At 45.1% G+C, this 18,980-nt stretch overlaps 1 protein-coding gene across 1 annotated transcript; it reads right to left on the reverse strand.

Annotated features, from left to right (window-relative positions):
• Window positions 1-12,977: 12,977 nt before the first annotated feature.
• Window positions 12,978-18,545, reverse strand: SMIM20 (small integral membrane protein 20). The gene is made up of 3 exons (XM_066632423.1): window positions 18,371-18,545; window positions 15,838-15,894; window positions 12,978-14,222 (listed from the first exon to the last, which is right to left on the reverse strand). Exons 1-3 carry the CDS (start codon window positions 18,477-18,479, stop codon window positions 14,185-14,187), a joined length of 204 nt encoding a protein of 67 aa, XP_066488520.1. The 5' UTR covers window positions 18,480-18,545; the 3' UTR covers window positions 12,978-14,184.
• Between the last annotated feature and the right edge of the window lie 435 nt (window positions 18,546-18,980).

Consider the following 18,980-nt stretch of genomic DNA (forward strand, 5'->3'; position numbering starts at 1 on the left):
GGATTTTCCCCCTCGTTTCCCAAAAAAGCAACCTCCCTATTAGTCATGAAGCATGAATGAGAGCCAAGCTGGAAGGAAGGTAAAAAATCAACTCATAAAAATAGGCAATTCCTTCCTGTAATTTATAATACACTTAGTCAGCAGACAAAAAATAGAAAAGCTAAGTACTTCCAAATGGGTAAATGCCCCAGTTAGCATTGCATTAGGGCTATTTGAATGTGCAATTGGGTATAAAGCATTCTAAATTATTGCTACACTTTAAAAACCCACAGCTGCCCCCCCCCACACTCAATCTTATTTACCTGTTTATTTTATTGTGTGCATCTTCTGGCATCCATGCAGTCTCCAAGGCCAGCTATAAGTGGTTTTGGGGAGACAGCAAACGTCTTAGGCTGCTGAGACTAATTAGAGAACATGGAGTTTGGTTCGTGAGACAAAGTCTGGATTCAAATCAAAACTGAGCCGTCTCCAAACTGGAGGAGTGAGGAATTCCAGTAAAGACAGAAAAATGTGGACTGTCATTGGATAAAAGATTGGATTCAGATTTTCCACAGCTGGTAAGGACATTTGGATCAGGGGCGCCAGTTATGGTATTTCCATTCGGAACATAATTTTGGAATGAAAAAGGTCATCTATGGACTTGATGTTTTATCATGCTCTCGATACTATTTATTCATAGCATGACATGAAATGCTGGTTTGCTACAGAATAGGTAGCAAAGTGCAACTGATGTTATGACCCTTATTATAGACAACTGTTTTACTAAAACAAAAACTAGGAACAATTTTGCACACTGAGACATGAAGGTTTTTGTCCTTTCCTTTCTGGGATGATTCACCCCTGGAAAGTTGTCTTGGTTAGGAGTCACCCAGGAGCAGGGATGTGCCAGAACCAAGTCTCGAGTCGAGTCCCAAGTCTCCATCCCCCTTGACTCAAGTCACCCAAGTGTCCTAATGGGTGGCGGTTGCAACTCATCCAGAGCCGTTTTTCAAGTCATTTTAACTTGAGTTCAAGTCTTTTTGAGAAACGTCAAGTAATTAAAGCAGCACTAAACAAAACAAGCACACACACAAAACACACACAAGTACAGACAGACACAAGCACACACAAAAGAGAGTTGTGACTTGAGTCTATTTGAGTCTTTTCAGTTTTAGTGTAAAACCCCTGAGTCACGAGCGACTCGAGTTCATCTAAGATGTAAAAAAAAGTGTGGTTTTGCCATTCAAGTCATTCAAGTTGCAGCCCATCCCTGCCCAGAATCAATGGTGTTGCTACCTGCTTGTTGTCCTGGTGCAGTGACTCATGGCATCAGCCCATGAGTCCATGAATGCACAGACATGGAAGTAATTGGTGGTCACATGATGACATCACCACAACACTGCCAATTACTTCCAGCTTGTGAGCTGACAACTCAGAGATGAGTGAAGAAGCAACTTGGCTGAGCTCAGACTGGCTGCTTCTTCTGTCCACTCTTGAGTTCTGCGGTGGCCTGGCTCACAGCAACAGAAGGGTTACACTCCCTTCTGGCCTGGTATCCAGGGCAGATTGCACCCGCCCCTGCTACTTGCTACATCACTGCCCAGGAGCAACAAATATTCTCTAATTTGATTCCTTCTTACTTCCTTAAGTTAGATCAAAGCCTTCAAGTCCAAATCCATTTTGGTCGCCTCCACTCACCTGAAGAAACTTTGGTCTTCAGACTCATTGGACGTAATCCTAACCCCTTACGTCAGTGCTTTCCAGCACTGCCATAGCGGTGCCAATGGGACATGTGCTGCATCTTGCAGTTGGGAGTCACTCATGGAGGCCTCCTCAAAGTTAGGGAATGTTTGTTCCTTGCCTCAGAGCTGCATTGCCCTTATGTCAGTGTTGGAAAGCACTGACATAAGGAGTTAGGATTGCGCCCTTTGAGTCTTTCCTCAAAGAAAGAGTAGATCCTTAAGAGTAGATCCTAGGGCCCACTTCCATAGCCAGAGCTCAAAACTGCTTGCTGGTATACTATGGAGCTGCAAGCGGTGTGGCCACAGGAATGATGGCTGGAGAACAAGTGGAGGAAAGCTCCACATATTCATGGAATACTGCAGGCTTATGCTGTGGTGGTGATGCCAGCAAAGAAATCTTTCTTTTCCATCATGAAGTCAACTTTGCAGCCTCATACAGCAGAGATTTTCAAGTGGGAAGAGGACTGCTTCAAACTAGTCCCAGTCCTCTTGGGTGGTTGGAATCCATGAAAGCCCAAGGGGCATTTGAGGAAATTGCTTGCATCTGTTCTAACTTGGATGCTACATTTAGGGCGCAATCCTAACTTGCGCTGGAATAGGCAAGCCAGGAGGCTTGCGCTGTAACCAGCACAGGATTGTGGCCAGCAGCAGCTTAGCCAGAGGCAAGGGGAAACTTTTCCCCTTACCCCTGGGTAAGGGCTGCTGGCCCGAATGGGTCTCCTCAGACTTGCGCCACCCCCTGAGGTGGCACAAGTCCGAGGAGAGCGGAGCAGCTTGAAGCCACTCCGTTCTCCCCGGGGACGGGGGTTGGGATCCGGCATAACTGCCAAATCCCAGTCCCACTTGCCTCTCCTCGCCAGCCTGCCCCCAGGGCCGCCCATCACCCTCCCTCCCCCTGCCCAGTAACGCCTCCCTCCCTCCCTCCCCCTCCACCTCCCCCATGCCTACCTGTCACCCTTGCGTCAGCTCAGATGAAGCCAGCGCAGAGGTCTCCGTTGGCCTCCATAGGCCGGCGCTTCTGGGTGTGCTGGCCTGGCTTCCTCCCACAGAGGCGCGAACGTGCTTTACGGCACATTTGCGACCCTCCCACGCCAGCCCAAGGGACTTGGGTTGGCTGAACTCATGGTTTGGATTGTGCCCTAAGATACAGAATCATCATCAGAGGCACTTTGGTTGTCCTGAGTTTCAGTTATTTGTACCTGCAGGTACAAAGTTTTCCAAACTATTCATCCTTTCAAGAGACAAAAAAATCTGACCACTTGCGGTGTCCCTGGAGCAGTCCAAAATGATCCATCAGTTGAAACCACTTGTAAGGTCCCTTCCAACTCTAACATTCTATGATTTAGTATTATGCATGGTGTGACCCTAAAAGCACATACACCATTCACATTTAACAGCATTGCATATCTATGTTGTCATTTTAACTGGTGCTTTTTGTGTGTTTTTGTTTGTTTGTTTTAATGTGAACCATGAATTGGCTTTACTCTCACTGGAAGGCTTTTTAAGTGAATGACCTGAAGTGGGTCATAGGATATGCCCCCATGCCACATGAACACATGAATGCAAAGCATGTATTCATTTGAAGATATCCCTTCTTTTTGATGTCCAAAACTCAAGGACCACAACATACAAAGAGTGTATGGAGAGCATAATCTCCATCTGTCGAAAGCATAGGTCAATTCTAGAAGGGTAGCCAGGGCCAAGGCAATTCGGCAAGACCGGCTCATCCATGAGGCCAAATGAAGCAGTTGCCTCAGGCAGCAGATTGGTGGGGGGGGCCTCCTATTTCTGTCCACCTACTTGCCTCCACTACTCCTCCTCAACCCCCAGAAGAGGGGGACAAAGGAGGAAGAGGAGATGAGAAGAACAGGACAGTGCTGAGCTAGAACATTGGCGAGTGGGGGGAGCAGAGGATGGCACATCATTGGGAAGGGGGGCAGTATTTGAATTTGTCATGCCACTAGGGGGGTTTGGGTTGGCCCTGCAATTCACAGCACAATCCTATGCATGTCTACTTTGAAGTAATTCCCATTAAGCTACGTGGAACTTACTCCCAGGAAAGTGTGGATAGGATTGAGACCTCAGTCTATTTATAATAGGCTGTTAGCTTAGGCAATAATTTGGTTAATTCAGCAGCCAAATGACTCTTGGAGAGCAATAAATTTTTTGCAGTGTGGGGCTCACTGAAGACACCATGCCACACACACACACACACACACACACCCAGTTATTTGAAAACCAGTTATTGGAAAATAGATTTCCAGCACTTTCTCCTCACAAGGGAGTTGGTTGCCCCTGAGACTTCTCTTCCTGGAGAAAACAAAACCATATATTTTTGCAAAAGACAGCAGGAAGAGCAGTCAAGGAAAGCTCAACAGGACTGCGTGTCTTGGAAGAGTCCTGAAAGCCTTCTGCCCTGTTAACTTTTCAATTTGCTCATCCTTTCAAACAACATTGCAGGTTTATTCAGAGCAGTCTAGAAATTTTCTGAAGTGGCACATGCCTTAACAGGGCCTGAAATACTAGAGGGAGACATACTGAGGTGGCTCAGCATTTTCCTGTTACCTCCTACTGATTTCATAAAAGGAAGAAAGTAGTTTTTATGGAGACTCTTTTTTGAGATGACTGGGCCTTCAGAAGTGTGGTTTTAAAAAAAATTCAACACATTCATTTGAAAACAATCTGCAGTGGACCGTCTTTATCCGCAAGCTCGGCATCCACCAATTTCAGTATCTGCAGATGCTGAGCCCGTGGCTGGAGGGCCTCAGAGGACCTCCTGGATGTTACCAGAAGTCACTTTTGGTTTGTGGTAGCAACTTCCGGTTGCATCTGGAGGTGTTCTGAGGTGCAGAGAGGTCACACGCGGCCTCTCCACACCTCAGAACACCTCCTAGACACAACTGGAAGGCTCTTCCAGTTGTGTCCGGGAGGTTGACTAAGGACCTGCCACCATGGATTTCATGGATTCCTGGAACGGATCCCTTGCAGAAATTGAGGGCCCTCCTTATTTTATTATTAACACTTTACAGAAGTGTAAATAAATGCTAAGGAGGTGTGGTGGCTGAGTGGTTAAAGGCACTGGACTGTCAGCTGGAAGGTCCGCAGCCCAGGAGTTTGAGACCCCGTTGCTGTGGAACAGGGTGAGCTCCTGTTACTTGCCTCAGCTCCTGCCAACCTAGCAGTTTGAAAGCATGTAAATGCAAGTAGATAAACAGATACCACTTTGGTGGGAAGGTAACAGCATTCTGTTTGCTTCGGCATTTAGTCATGCTGGCCACATGACCATGGAACATGTCTTTGGACAACACTGGCTCCTTCAGCTTGGAGACGGAGATGAGCACCATGGACACAACTGTGCAAGGGAAACCTTTGCCTTTACTTTAAATATATGCTGCTTGGCAAACGTTTCTAGCCCTCCAGTCCAACTAAAGTTTGTGGTGACATGAAGCCCTATCCTATGCATGATTACTGAGAAGAAAGTGCCATAGGGGATCATTTCCAAACTAACAAATATACATAAGATTGTAGCCCAAGGCCAACAGTGTCACTTCAATTACCATGCAAGCCTTTGCATGTCTGCTCAGAAGTAAGTTCTACTCGGTTCACTGGGACTGACTTCCGTGTAACTGTGTGAAGGATTGCATCCCTAATTATAAGAAGAGCCTCTCTGGATCAGGCCAAAGGCCCACCTAGTCCAGCTTCCTGTATCTCACAGTGGCCCACCAGATGCCTCAGGAAGCACACGAGATAACAAGAGACCTGCATCCTGGTGCCCTCCCTTACATCTGGCATGCTTCTAAAATCAGGAGGTTGCATATACCCAGGCTTGTAACCTGTGATGGACTTTTCCTCCAGAAATCTTAATCTTTTTATAAAAGCATCCAGGCCAGATGACATCACCACATTCTATGGCAAGGAGTTCCACAGATTAATTACATGCTGGGTAAAGAAATGTTTCCTTTTGTCTGTCTTCACTCTCCCAGCACTCAATTTTAGTGGATGTCTCTTGGTTCTGGTGCTATGTGAGAGGGAAAAGAACACCCTGTATCCACTCTATCCATTCCCTGCATAATTTTGTTACATCCATTCCAAAGCGACTTAATCACAGCTCATTTTTTGCAAGATTGGGACTTGTATTTAAGCAGGAAGCTGTCTTAATAATCCAGAACAAAGCTGGAACATCCCACAGTTCACACAACATATGCAGAAAGTATCCTACCAAAAGATCATTGGCGACATGTTACATATGACCCCAGGGAGAACTTAAAGATGGTAAATAAATTAATGAAAACAATTTTTTTCAAGATTGCACAATGGAGGGTTTTAAAATTCCTCTGCTGTTTTACAACAATGAGGAAAGACAGAAAGACACTGCTTAGAAAAATATCCTGGCTTAGAAGAGACATTCCTTTAGTTCCTATTGAAAGTTTGCAAAAACCGCTGGATAGGAAAATACTCTTGAGCAGCCAAGTCTTTCCGCATTTGGCTCAGCCAGAAAGTCAAAATATACAGAACGTGCAAGTTCACTTGGAAAAGACCACAATACTCCTATCTGAATCATCGGAAATCAAATAAAATAAGACCTAAGCAAATAAACCTGATTGTGCATAGAAACAAATCCAGTGCTTGTTCGGCTGCTGCCATCTTTTTGTTAGCTTTAGTGGGAGAGTGAGTTTTTTTTAAGTGGCTGAAAAATAATTGCTGAACTACACGTTCTGTTCACGCAGCATACTAGAGGTCCTTGCAACCTCAGGTATTTTTTTCTACAGCAGCTGTAGCAGGACGGGAGATTGAATTATACCTGACCCACAATACAACGGGACTCTGCAGTTTTCGATATCTACAGCTTAAAGCATTCCTCCAAATAAGAAAATCTGGTTTAATAAGGTAGCAACTTATGCATGCCTTTCTGGGAGTAAATCCCACTGAATTATATTAGACTTATTTCTGGGATTGTACTGTAAGAAAACTTTCTGAACCTGAAAAGCTATGGATAAATTCAGAGGCAAAGTGATTTTCAAAAATTTTATCATACGAAATTGGAACCTCAAACTGAAAAGCCCAAATCATATATGTTAAAAATGGGAGAAAGGTTTGAACTAGAAAATGTCTCAAGATAGCTGGTATTTTCAAGCTATCAAGATAGCTTGAAATGTCTCAAGATAGCTGGGCAGGTCTGGCTCAGTTGGTAGACCTGCCGCCTTGTATGCCTGAAGATCTGAGGCTGCCAGTTCGAAACAACCGGAAGTACCCAAGAACTGATGACACGCTGATATACTGATGAGCTGACCCTCGGTGGCAGAGAGGAGTTGCCGTCAAGTGGAGCGCGGGAGGCGAAGGGCCAGAGAGAGGCCAGACCAGGAAGGAATCCAGCTGGAACAAGGAGTTCTATGAAAGACTAGAACTATTCAATTGTAAAAATCCCTACAGGGGTTTAGAACAGCCTGCCTATGTAAACCACCTTGGATTAAAGTCTGAGGAGAAATCTGATGAACAAAGAAAGGCGGTATATAAATACCTGTATAAATAAATATTTTCTGTCCCAAGGTGGCAATAAACCGACCGATATTTTACTGTTTGGACAAAACCAGATAGCCACTCGATGAAATCTAACACTGGCCTCAGAACACTTCCCAGATATGATCAGAAGTCATGGATGTGTACTGGAAGAGGCTTCCAGTTGCATCTGAGGCCTGAGGCTGGGGAAGGCTGCAGCCCACTCCATGGGCCTTCCCCAGCGACAGAACACCTCCCAGATGCCATCGGAAGCCATTTCTGCTTGTATCCAGGAGGCCCTGTGAGCTGGGGCTTGGCATCTGTGGGTGCCAAGACTGCAAATAAGGTCCACTGGTTCAAGGAGTTGAATGAATCCAGGTAGTTTTAAGGGGATGGACGGACCCACTAACCGATATCAAAATTTGCAGTGGTGGCTTGCCACTTGGACCCTCCCTCCCAGAAAACGCCATACCTCTGCAGGCAGTAGCAGTTGAGGTATTATGGTGTAGTCGTTTTCCCCTTGCCTCTGCCACACACTCAGTGAGGCAGGCCATCTCCTCTCAGCCTCCAGTTGCAATATGGGATTAATACGCTCCTTTTGGGGTTACTGTAAGGATTCCATCAGGATAGTACGTGTAAAGCAGTTTGCACGTTTAGAAAGCAGGGAATGATGTGACATCATGTCATTCCCCAGTGCATTCCGGGAAGGATGGCCCTCTGTGGTCACATTCTTCAAAAACTGAGGAGAAATAATGAGAGGAAAATGTTTTAATCTATGATTTCTTCACTCCAGCCATGATGAACAAGAGGTGGGTCAGCAGTACAGGTGTTTAAAAGCACAACCCTAATATTTTTTGCTACACCTTTCTGTCTATGCAGGATGATGTACACATGGGGGGAGTTCCATAGGGCTTTGGATGAGAGAGTTTGAAGTCAAAATTTGCAGGAGTTTTCCACGTAGGCACCTACGCAAAATCTTTTTTTTTTTTAACCATATCAGAAAAGATCAAAGGAAATTACTCATTTGCTGTTTGCATGTACTGGCAGAAAACTGTCACCAAGCCAGGAAAAAAGGTCACCTTGGTGTGTCACACAGTGCAAAAGTGGAAGTCCTCCCTGTGCTGGATGTGGTGTTTATAGTGGGCGGGAGAACATGTGTGCAGAAGGTTGAAAATGCACACCTACATATTCATAAACCACACAAGGGTGTCACTGCAGCTAGACAGAAAGGGGAAATCCAGACAGTCTGGGAGAAGTGTGGAAACTAGCAAGTCATTTCAACAGGTCTATTTCTGCTGAACTCGGGCCGTGCTGACTTCTGAGCAAACATGATTAAGTTTGGGCTGTTAGTAGCATCAGAAGAGGAAGGCTTGATAGCTAGCCCTTCATCATACATTTAGATGTGCGAATGACCTAGATGTGGGAGGAGGGAGTGCCCACCTTTGGTTTCCTCTTTCACCACCATTTGTCATTTGTCATCTTCCCCTTTAATCCAAGCCTGGTGCTCACACCGAAAGGAACACAGTCGGTACAATCATTTATAAACAGGATCTGTATATAGGCACAAACAGACTACCTAGAAGTCAACATCTTTCATGTATTAACTGCTGCAATTATCTACACGTTGTTTGACTGTATAGATCCATTAATACATCCCTATTGCCAAGTTGACCGGCTTCTATGTGTTAGATAATTTAGAGCCCAGTCCAATTTTTCCCTCCCCAGCCAATTCATCAGCACCGAAATGGCTACCGCTGCATCCTGCAGTGGTGGGGTGGGGCAGTACAGGAGATCTCCTCTAGAACAATTGTTCCCTTATTTACTTCTATCTCCATGGTGCGCGGGGGCAGGGGCGGGGTTTTCTACTTAAACCTGTGCTAGCTAAATAGCTGGCACAGGTCTACCTAGCCCCATACCATGGGATCAGATCAGGGAGGAGGTCAGGATTTGGAGGCCGACACTGCCACACAATGCCGCTGAAACTGCCCCCTTCCTGGACCCAATCCATCCACGCCTACCGTATCACAACCCAATTTCACCCTCCCCTTGCCCCACCTTGTTTCATCCTTCCCCACCTCACCCTGCCTCTTCCCCTCTTCTCTACTCCTCCCACTCCCCTTGCCATCTTACCTGGTTTGGCAGGTGTCTCTGGATCTGCAAGCACCAGTGGGAAGGCTCCCACTGAGTAGTGCACTGGCATGGCACCTTTTATGACTGGCACTGATGGCATAACAAAATCACCCCCAGTGGAAGAGGCAGGATGATGACTGGAAAGTACAGGTTTGGACTGGGCCATTAGTGTTATTGCTGTATGCCTGCCATGCGCTGGTTTGAAAGATACATGCCAGACCCTCTGCATAATCTAAGAAAGTGGAGGCACTGAGAGGTGAATGCATACATCTTTCTTCCTTATGTCATGCCTGTTTTGTACTGCCTAATGGGTACAGTTTGTTTGTTTGACTGCTCTTTCAGCCATTATTTAAATACTATTTCAAAGTAATATGCAAGCCGTGTGTGTATATAGTACTCTTTTAATGGTCTGAGGAGTGCTTTTTGTCCTGCGAATCTCTATGCCTCTCCCTTTCTCTTCAGGTCAATGCCGTAAAAAGTTGCTTGAGGCCACTCAGCCAATGTGGCCACATTTGTGCCTATGAGGAAATGCCCTAAGAAAGATATTCGGCTACTAATCTTGGAACATCTTGAACTTGTTGAGAAGGCCTGAGGGCTCTATCTAGTGGTCAAGGAAAGAACAGCATCCAACAAGACCTCTCTATTTTAAAGGTACTAAAAGGGTGGAGTTCCACCTTTCGAGGTCAGATGGCTACAATCTTGGTGGGCATTCGGAAAATGTGCATGGAGGAATCCCTGCCAGTCATAGCAGCTGAAATAAGGCGATGGCATGGTTTCAGCGCAGGAGCCTTCCAAACCTAAGAAATGTGGTTGACTGCAGAAGAAAATGGTCTTTTGTTAGTAGGTGGGAAGCAGTCCTGGTGCTTAAAGTCAATTCATTTTAGAATGATATGCGCTTAAGTCATTTCTGTTCAATGTTGCATATACGCAACAGGGATCAAATCTACATCTGTGATCTGGGTACATCTGTGTACATCTGTGGGCTGGTAGAAATGGATCCAATGCCTTCATGAAAACAAGTAGACTGGTGTTTTCTCTAGTTTAGCCAGACAACTTTTTTTGCATTGGTCAATGGGAGACTAACACACCTTACAACTTCAGCAAGTCACACCTGTACAGATCTAGATGTGTTAAGAGTCAAATCTGTGAACATGGCACACCTGCTTTCCATCAATTAGTGCCCTGATTTGTACTTGCAACTTCATTTCTTCCTATTATTTCAACCCCCTGCATACACACCCCAGAGACGGCTGGATTTCCTAAAAAGCTTGGCAATTTCGATTTCCCAACAATATGTGACCTCCCGTTAGCAAAACATGTTATTGCACTCTGATAGAGCACAGCAGAGGCCAAATACAGCTGCTTTGCGTTTACGTCAGCTTGCACAGCGGTATAATTGATGTCAGAGTGACTGTACAGTTCTGGGAAAAGTTGTCGTTAATCATTGCTAGAGTGAAATGTGAGAAAGCTCTCAGAGCTGATTCTGTGATAAAAAAGCAAACGCACGCAGAGTAGGGAAGGGTTCATTTTCAGTTTTAAAAGTACAATTGCTCCTACATATTTAGCCTATGTGTGTTAAATTTATCATGTTGCTATGATGGACAATTGTGCAAAAGATTCTTCCTTCACTCCTTCATGGAACACCACAAGATGCTACTACGTACAGTTCCATTCAAGACCTGTACTGATGTCCCTCCACGAAACCACATTTCTTCTGGAAAGTTATTGGTGAAACATTTGGCAAATCCACCACTGTGCCCTAGTGATACAGAGCTGCAGAAGGATGCATTGACAAGTCAGTCTTCAAAGTCCTATACACACTTACCTTGGAGTATGTCTCACAGGACTCATTACTTCTCACAGGACTCAGTGAGGTTTATTTCTGAGTAGATACAGGATTGCACTGCAAGTCATTTCAACTGAAAAATAATTCTTCACTACACAACCCCGTGATAAACATGCTAATAACAAGAGCTGGTCCACATCTTTCAATTCCCTTTACACAAAAAATGGTTACAAAATACTATAAATATAAACAAAACATTAAACCTTTTACCTTTGACACATCCGCATTTTTTCTTCTAAATGTGATGAAGATATTTAGAAAATTTTCTCTCGGAATTTCTAGCGGTAGTCTCTAAGGCCAAAGTCTGAAGTTAACATCTTTAAAGCTGTTCTATTTTACTATGTTATTTATTTTCTGTAAACTTTTAATATGCCAATAAAGGTATTGAAGTGTGTGTGAAAATTTTCTCTGTGTGTTTCTAGGATTTTTGTTTAGCTCTTTATAGGTCATTTCACCTTTTTTCTCCATATAGTTATTATTTTTGTCCAAAAAAGCAAACAAATCAACAATGGTTTTAATAAAACGTTACATACAGCTGTCTTTATTGGTGACACATACTCTCTTATTTGGATTTTAAAAATCAGAATTGTTGGAAAGCTGTGCACTGCCAATAAACTCTACAAAAGCATGCACAACTTGTTATATCACATAAGAGCCCTGTCGGATCAGGCCCACAACCCACCTAGTCCAGCTTCCTCTATCCCACAGTGACCCACCAGATGCCTCAGGGAGCACACAAGACACTTGCATCTCGCTGCCACCCTCTGCATCTGGCATTCTATTAACACTTGCACCCCCCAATGAAGACGCAAGACTGTGGTTTGGGTTTAACTTGGGCCACTTTATTAAACACAAGTGACCAATTTCTGAAACCTACTAAACACACCATCTCTCCCTCGACAGTCTGGTATTCAGATATTCTTAAGCAAATTCACAGATATATTACTGGAAACCTAAATACCATTTGGCAGTCGTGTAAGGTATAAAGGTCACCGATAATGCAATCCTATTCCGATGCAGTAACGCCAGAAGGGAGGCCTACACTGCCCCACCGATGTTGCATCCTAGCTCCCAACCACTGTTATAGGTAAATGAAGCACTAAATGGCACAGGAGGGCAGGCCTCCACCATATGCTAACCCCTGTTCTGGACCTGCCAGCGTTACATCATTGCTGCCCAGACTTCCAGAAAGCCAAATAGCTGGTGCAGATCTGAATTGGTCCCATTGGGCAAGCCGGGGCGTTGCTAGGAGTAAGGGGAAAAATATGCCCTTACCCTGAGGAGAACTTCAGCCTGCTCCTGATGAGCCCTGGATACAGCAAATACTATGGGAGAGGAGGCTCAACCTACAACTCAAGAATGATAAAACTTACAGGCCATATCCAGCCCCATAACAATTTTAGCAGGGCTCTAGCAGTCCTGCAAATATTAAACCAAAGAGGGGTGAAAGGAATGCTTTCAAGACTTCTTCCAAATCTGAAGACTGCACCTCATCTGAATTTCGTATTCAAGGTCAGCAATTTTGAACTGGTGTGCAACGGATGGTGCACAGGTCATGCCGCTGGAGTTAAATGAAGGGTAATTAGTAAGGCTACTGGGGGTGTGAACCCCCTGCTGGCAGTGTGGTGTGTCTTGTCAAAAACCTGATGGTGTGACCTGAAAATTTTAGCACCTTATCAGTGTGCCATGAGATGAAAAGGGTTGAAAATAACTGCAACAGGTGCTCACACACACTTGTGGGTAATTCTGTGCCTTGAACACACTTGGTCTATACTGGCAAAACCTTTACTGTTAAACAACACAAGTTTTATTCATTTTTTTTAAATGTAGGCAACAAGTAACCTGCTCTTCAGCACAACTGTTCTCAGGTCAGCTAACAATGCCAAAGAATTAGAAAATAAATAAAATCGACATATCAACACACCACAGATAAATAAATATTATTGAGCTTGACCCACCATGGTATTCATTTGTGCAGCAACACACTGATGGTCTGTCCTGAGACTACAACAGCCTCGGAGAATATAGAAGCTGGCATCTCCTTCAACCATCAAATCCAAGCCAAGCTTGCCAGCTATAACTACAAGATGCACACAGGCTTCCAGGAAAAAAGATTAAAAGTGATGCAACGTCATATAGGAGATCTCTACACCAGGGATGGGTAAAGGCAAAACATTAACATTTTTATTTTTGAACAGCAAGCTTGCCTATTAAAATAAGTTGTTCTTTCAAAACCCAAATTCTCTCATAATAGAATTAAATGCTAATTCCATAAAGACTAAATATGAAATAAGTGCACTTTACTCCAACACAACATCCATAGGCAATGGATGTAATCAAAAATGAAATTCAATTCCCCTACAAGGAAAAAAATTGCATAAATGTTTGCCTTTTTACTGTACGAGGGGAAAAAATCTCTTTCGGTCTCCAATTACAATAAATTTACTTGGAAGTAAGCTGTTGCAAAGAAGCCCTTTTCACAATAGTTTGATCTGCTGTCAATTACAAAACAGATCAACTGCAAAACTTGACATCCTGTTTGAATTACGGCATGATTTACAGATCTACAAATGCACCACTCTCTGAATTCACAGTTCTGATATTCTGTTTTGAAAGTGTTGTGCTAACTTAATGCACACTTGTAAGAAAACATCATTTGTATAATTTACTCTGGTCACATCCAATCTATATTCACTAAAGCAATTATTCTCCCTTTCTTCAAAGAAAAAAAAAAAGGAAAAGGCAAAGATTCCAACTGCTTCCCAAGATAACATTGAACATGTTGTTCCATTATTCCTAGACCACTGAGGTCAAAGTTGACTTTAACTATTGAGGGTCAGCCTACTGTTCTTTATATGAACTGATGCCATAGAATGACCCAATATGCCAAGTCCTTTTCTGCATTATCTTAGTTGCCTGAAAGCACCTACAGCTTTAATTGACGGAATAAGAAAGATAAATCCATCTTCACGATCACACCCAGAAAAGTGTTTATTTTCTTCCAAATGGATCAGACCATACTTTTAATCCTATAAAATAAAATATAAAAAAAAACTCATTTTAGAGGGTTAGTGAAATTTTTAAACTGTCACACCATCCCTTTCATCACTAAGGATGCAATCCTAACCAACTTTTGCTCTACCCTATCTCTAAGGAAAATGCATCTCTAAGGAAAATGCAACTCTAAGGAAAATGCAACTCTAACTAAGGGAACAAATATTGCCTTACCTTGAGGAGGCCTCTGTGACTGCCCCCCACCTGCAGGATGCAGCACATGCCCCACTATGCCAGTGCTGGAAAGTTGGTTAGGACTGCGCCCTAAGTGTGCAACCTATGTGTATAATCAACAACCCAGTTTCTCCACACTTTTGAATACACAAAGGCTTCAGAAATTGTCAAAGATCTGATGAGCACTGGGCTTGAGAAAGTGGCATGCAAATTTGTCATTTAAAACTGTGAAACCTGGATAGCAAATCTTCTGGTCATAAGTGTATGGGACGGAATAAGCAATTGAGGCTAATCTAGCCCTTTGCTCCCTTTCTCCTTTTGGGGAGGGGGGGTTGGTTAGCTTAATATCCAGCCCAGAAGATTTCTGGAAAATAGAGAACTTGCTCAGACTTGGTGATGAAATTGGTTCTAATAAAGGTACTGCACCTCCTTGGGCCTTCATGAAAACATTAAAAGTCAGTGTTTTAGACAAGTATTTCCAGAAAGACAAAAGGGTCAGTTTTTACAAAATATCTCATATTTGAGGATTAATACCCAAGAATAAAGTGTATATGCTCTGAGTGAAGTATGAAGGACATTTGTGTGCTCTCATTAAAGTAATAGTCTAATGAGCAACCAATGGCCACTCACATACATGATATCCAACTCGCAAATGCATACTTTACACTGGGGGCTCCTTGGCTCTGAGGAGCAGAGCCTTCAGCAGGGCGCAGCTTGCTGGAGCCCACGGCTCACTCCTCCACCTCCCTGCCTCGGCCGTGAGTCTTCCCGCGCGAGAGTGGGAGGGCCCCAAGATGGTGCCCTCCACTTGGCCAAGGCTTGTCTGCTGGCTGCTCCGCTGGGGACGGCTCCGCTGCGGGGGAGGGTCCACTGCTGCCTCCGCGTGAGGGGGGGCCTGCAGCCACCCCCCGCTGCCTCTGCCTGCCATTCCTGCAAGCCTACAGTGAGGGGGAAAGGCAGCGCTGCGTCCTGAAGCAGCTCCCTTGGCAGCCGGTGTGCTCTGGCTGCTGCTCAGAGCCTTTATTCCGCTGGAATGCAGGGGAGAATCACCCCCCTGCTCAGAGAGAAAAGGACCAGAACTAGGACCGGAATGGACACCCCCCCTAATGTGGGAGGAGTATCCATTCATCATGGTCCCGATCCTGCCTCCCAGGAGGAGGGGCATCCCAGCAGTTGGAATACCAGACCTTCCTTCCCAGAGAATTAAAAAAAATCCCAAAAAAAGTCTTATAAAAACCAATCTCAAGTTATATTTGGTTAAAGTAAACGTTTTAGAAGTATATTTAGAAGCCAAAAACTGTTCATTTGGGAAGGAATCCTAAATGAACTTACCCACATTTAAATCACAGACTGTTTTAAAAACACATAACGTAAATTACATATACATTTCTCAAATAAGCATTTGTAGAGATATACCTGCAGGCTGAACATCTTCCTGGATAATACCAGCTTGATTTATTGTTTGTTCTTTTCCTGAATAAACACAAAACATTAAAAATAGGTAAGAACATACATTGACCTCATGCTGCAATCCTTATCCACATTTTCCTGGGGGTAAGTTCCTTGAACTCAATAGGTCTTATTTCTGAGTAGACATGCATAGGATTGTGCCCTCATTGGTCCAACAAATCTGATCACGTAGGGTTAAAAACAGGGGGACATCAGACTGATCAAAATCAACCCCAAGAGCTTCTGCTGCTTATTCAAAAGAAATTCATTTTCTGTTCATATGGGATTTATTACTTCTTAGGTATAAAAAAACAACAGATGTTTAGGAATACATTTGAAATCAGTAGGATTTTTTTTCAGTCCTCCAATTTGGCCATGGATGGCAGTTTTTTTGCCTACACCAGACTGGCAAGGGAGGGAAGGTGTGTTCGCTTTCATGCATTAAAAATTGGTCACGTGTTTAATAAAGTGGCACAAGTGAAACCAAAGTGCAGGTAAACAGAATGCCAGATGCAGGAGAGTGGCAGTGAGATGCAAGTTATCTTGTGGTTTTTGTGCTCCCCGAGGCATCTGGTGGGCCACTGTGAGATTTACAAGATTGGCCTGATCCAGTGGGGCTCTTCCTTTGTACTACCATCCCCTTCCATAAAAATGAGAGAAGATAAAAGATTGTGGGCCCAATCCTAACCAATTTTCCAGTGCTGGTGCTGCTGTGCCTATGGAGTATGCGCTTCATCTTGTGGTGGGGCAGCAGTCACAGAGGCCTCCTTAAGGTATGGGAACATTTGTTCTCTTACCCCAAGGCTGCATTATGGTTGTACTGGAAAGTTGGATAGGATATGGTGCTGGAAAGTTGGATAGGATTGGGCTGTGTGTCGGATTAAAATGGGTCAAATTCTAATTAAATGGGTCTTATGTTCAGATAGGGATGAGCTGATGCAGCCATCACAGTGTGTTATTGGTCTGTGGAACTCCTTGCCACAGGATGTGGTCGTGGCATCTAATCTAGGTGCCTTTAAAAGGGGTTGGACAGATTTCAGGAGGAAAAGTCCATCACAGGTTATAGGCTATAAAGGGCATGTGCACCCAGGATGCAGGTCCCTTGTTGTCTTGTGTGCTCCCTGAAGCATCAAGTGGGTAACTGTGAGATTACAGTTCAAGCTGGACTAGATGGGCCCTTGACCTGATCCAGTGGACTCTTAGGTTCATTTGAGTTGGGAGAAAAAAGCCTGTCTGAAACACTAGAGAGCAAGTGCCAGCCTGAGCACACAGTACTGAGCTGGATGGACCAGCTCCATCCAGCTCAGACAATGGGTGCAACCTGGTACAAGGCAGCTTCCTCTGTCCCTAGATCCTAAACGAGACCTGACCTGCAAAAATAAGAGGGTGTTCTTTTTCTTTACGGTCTCTTAAAGTCAATTTTCATTCAAGAGAATAAAGAGCTTTTCTGAACTTACCACTCCAAGCACCAGGTTTGTGTGTGTGTGTGCTGGGGCCACTATATGTTTGAAAGACTGCACTAGTTGGCCCTTTGGCCTGATCCAGCTCTTGTGGCTCTTCTTATGTTCTTACATAGTCAGCAAGTTTGGATGAGGTCAGAAAATATCCCAGGAAATCTCTGGGGGCCCCTCCTTTGGCTCCTGGACCTGAGTACAAATTACCCCCTTTACCGCCCCAGGGGTCCTGGTGGAGGGCAGTTCTGCCCCCCCCCCCCAAAGATAAGAGAATACACATATACAAAGAACTGACTGCAGCAGGTCAGATGGGGACACAAGGGCCAGAGTTTCCTCTGTGAAAAGTGAATGGGGCCAGTGTGTCCCAAAAGCAGATGGAGCAAAAAGGGGGGCCTGAAGCTGCAATCCTATCCACACGTACCTGGGAGTAAGCCCCACAGACTACAGTAGAACTTACTTCTGAGTAGACATGCATTGGATTGGCTCTAAGGCTGCAACTCTATCCACACTTACCTGGGAGTAAGACTCATTGAATATAACAGGACTTACTTCTGAGTAGAGTGGCATAGGACTGGGGCTCTAAGACTACAAATCTATTCACGCTTACCTGGGAGTAAGCCTCATAGACTACAATGAGGTCCCATAGACTGCAATGAGTAGACATGCCTAGGATTGTGCTCTAAAGCCACAATCCCATAGATTATAATGGGGCTTACTTCTGAGTAGACACACCTTGGATTGGACTGTAAGGCTGCAAACCTATCCACACTTACCTGGGAGTAAGCCCCATAGATTATAATGGAGCTTACTTCTGAGTAGACATGCATAAGCCTGGGCTCTGAGTCAGGAAGGGCAGGCCCTTCTCTCTTCCCAGCATCTCTTGTTTAGGGGGACTGACCTGCAGAGCCCATTCAGAGCTATCCCCAACTCCTGGCTTTCCACAGACAACTCTGGAAGTGCGACTCTGGGGATTACAAGTCTACAGTGCTCACGTGCCCAGAGAGGAGGGGGAAGACTGCGCGTGCGCAGAACTCGCTCGGACTCACTGTACTCCTCCAGGTGCATCAAGGGCCGGAAGTAGATGGGGTAGAAGGTCGCCGTCACCACGGCGATGAAGCCGCCGAAGACGAGAATCCCGCGAGCCGCGCGCGCCATGAGCAGAGCCGCCGCCGCGGACAGACTTCTATCCCGTGTAGTCGTTGCGTGACCGTTGAGTTGCAATTCCCTTCCGCTTCCGGAGCAAGGGGGCGGGACTTGACAAAGCAGTTGTCAATCTCGGAGCCCCGCCCCTTGAACGTCGGTCCGGCAGGCGAGAAGTGCAGGGCTGCGTCTCTCGCCTGCCCTCTGGTGGCCGCTGCGGGAAGCGCGCCAGGTGTCAGCTGGTCCCAGCTCTGGCTGGGCACAGGCTGGAAGGGAGAGCGAGGCAGGCACCACCAGCCACCACACTCTGCTCCCTCACTCACAGCAGGCATCCTGTGGCAAGGAGTCCCACAGGTTCATTTCCACCAGCACTCTGGTCACTCGCTCCCTCGCTCACAGGCAGGCATCAGGTGGCAAGGAGTTCCACAGGTTAATCTCCAGTGCTGTCACCCTTGCCCAGTGAAGGGCCAGGCTTTGATCTGACAAACATCCATCACTGTGTATATATAAGAACAT

This window comes from Tiliqua scincoides, chromosome 6, assembly GCF_035046505.1.
Source record: "Tiliqua scincoides isolate rTilSci1 chromosome 6, rTilSci1.hap2, whole genome shotgun sequence".
NCBI classification, from domain to species: domain Eukaryota; kingdom Metazoa; phylum Chordata; class Lepidosauria; order Squamata; family Scincidae; genus Tiliqua; species Tiliqua scincoides.

What these genes read in the sequence shown, in the direction of transcription:
- SMIM20 (XM_066632423.1), bottom strand. Translation starts at nt 18,479, where the DNA reads ATGGCGCGCGCGGCTCGCGGGATTCTCGTCTTCGGCGGCTTCATCGCC. An exon ending in GATGCACCTGGAGGAGTACA is followed by an intron (nt 15,895 to 18,370) that starts GTGAGTCCGAGC and finishes GTGTTTATTCAG; the next exon opens with GAAAAGAACAAACAATAAAT. An exon ending in GGAAGATGTTCAGCCTGCAG is followed by an intron (nt 14,223 to 15,837) that starts GTATATCTCTAC and finishes TTTATTTTATAG; the next exon opens with GATTAAAAGTATGGTCTGAT.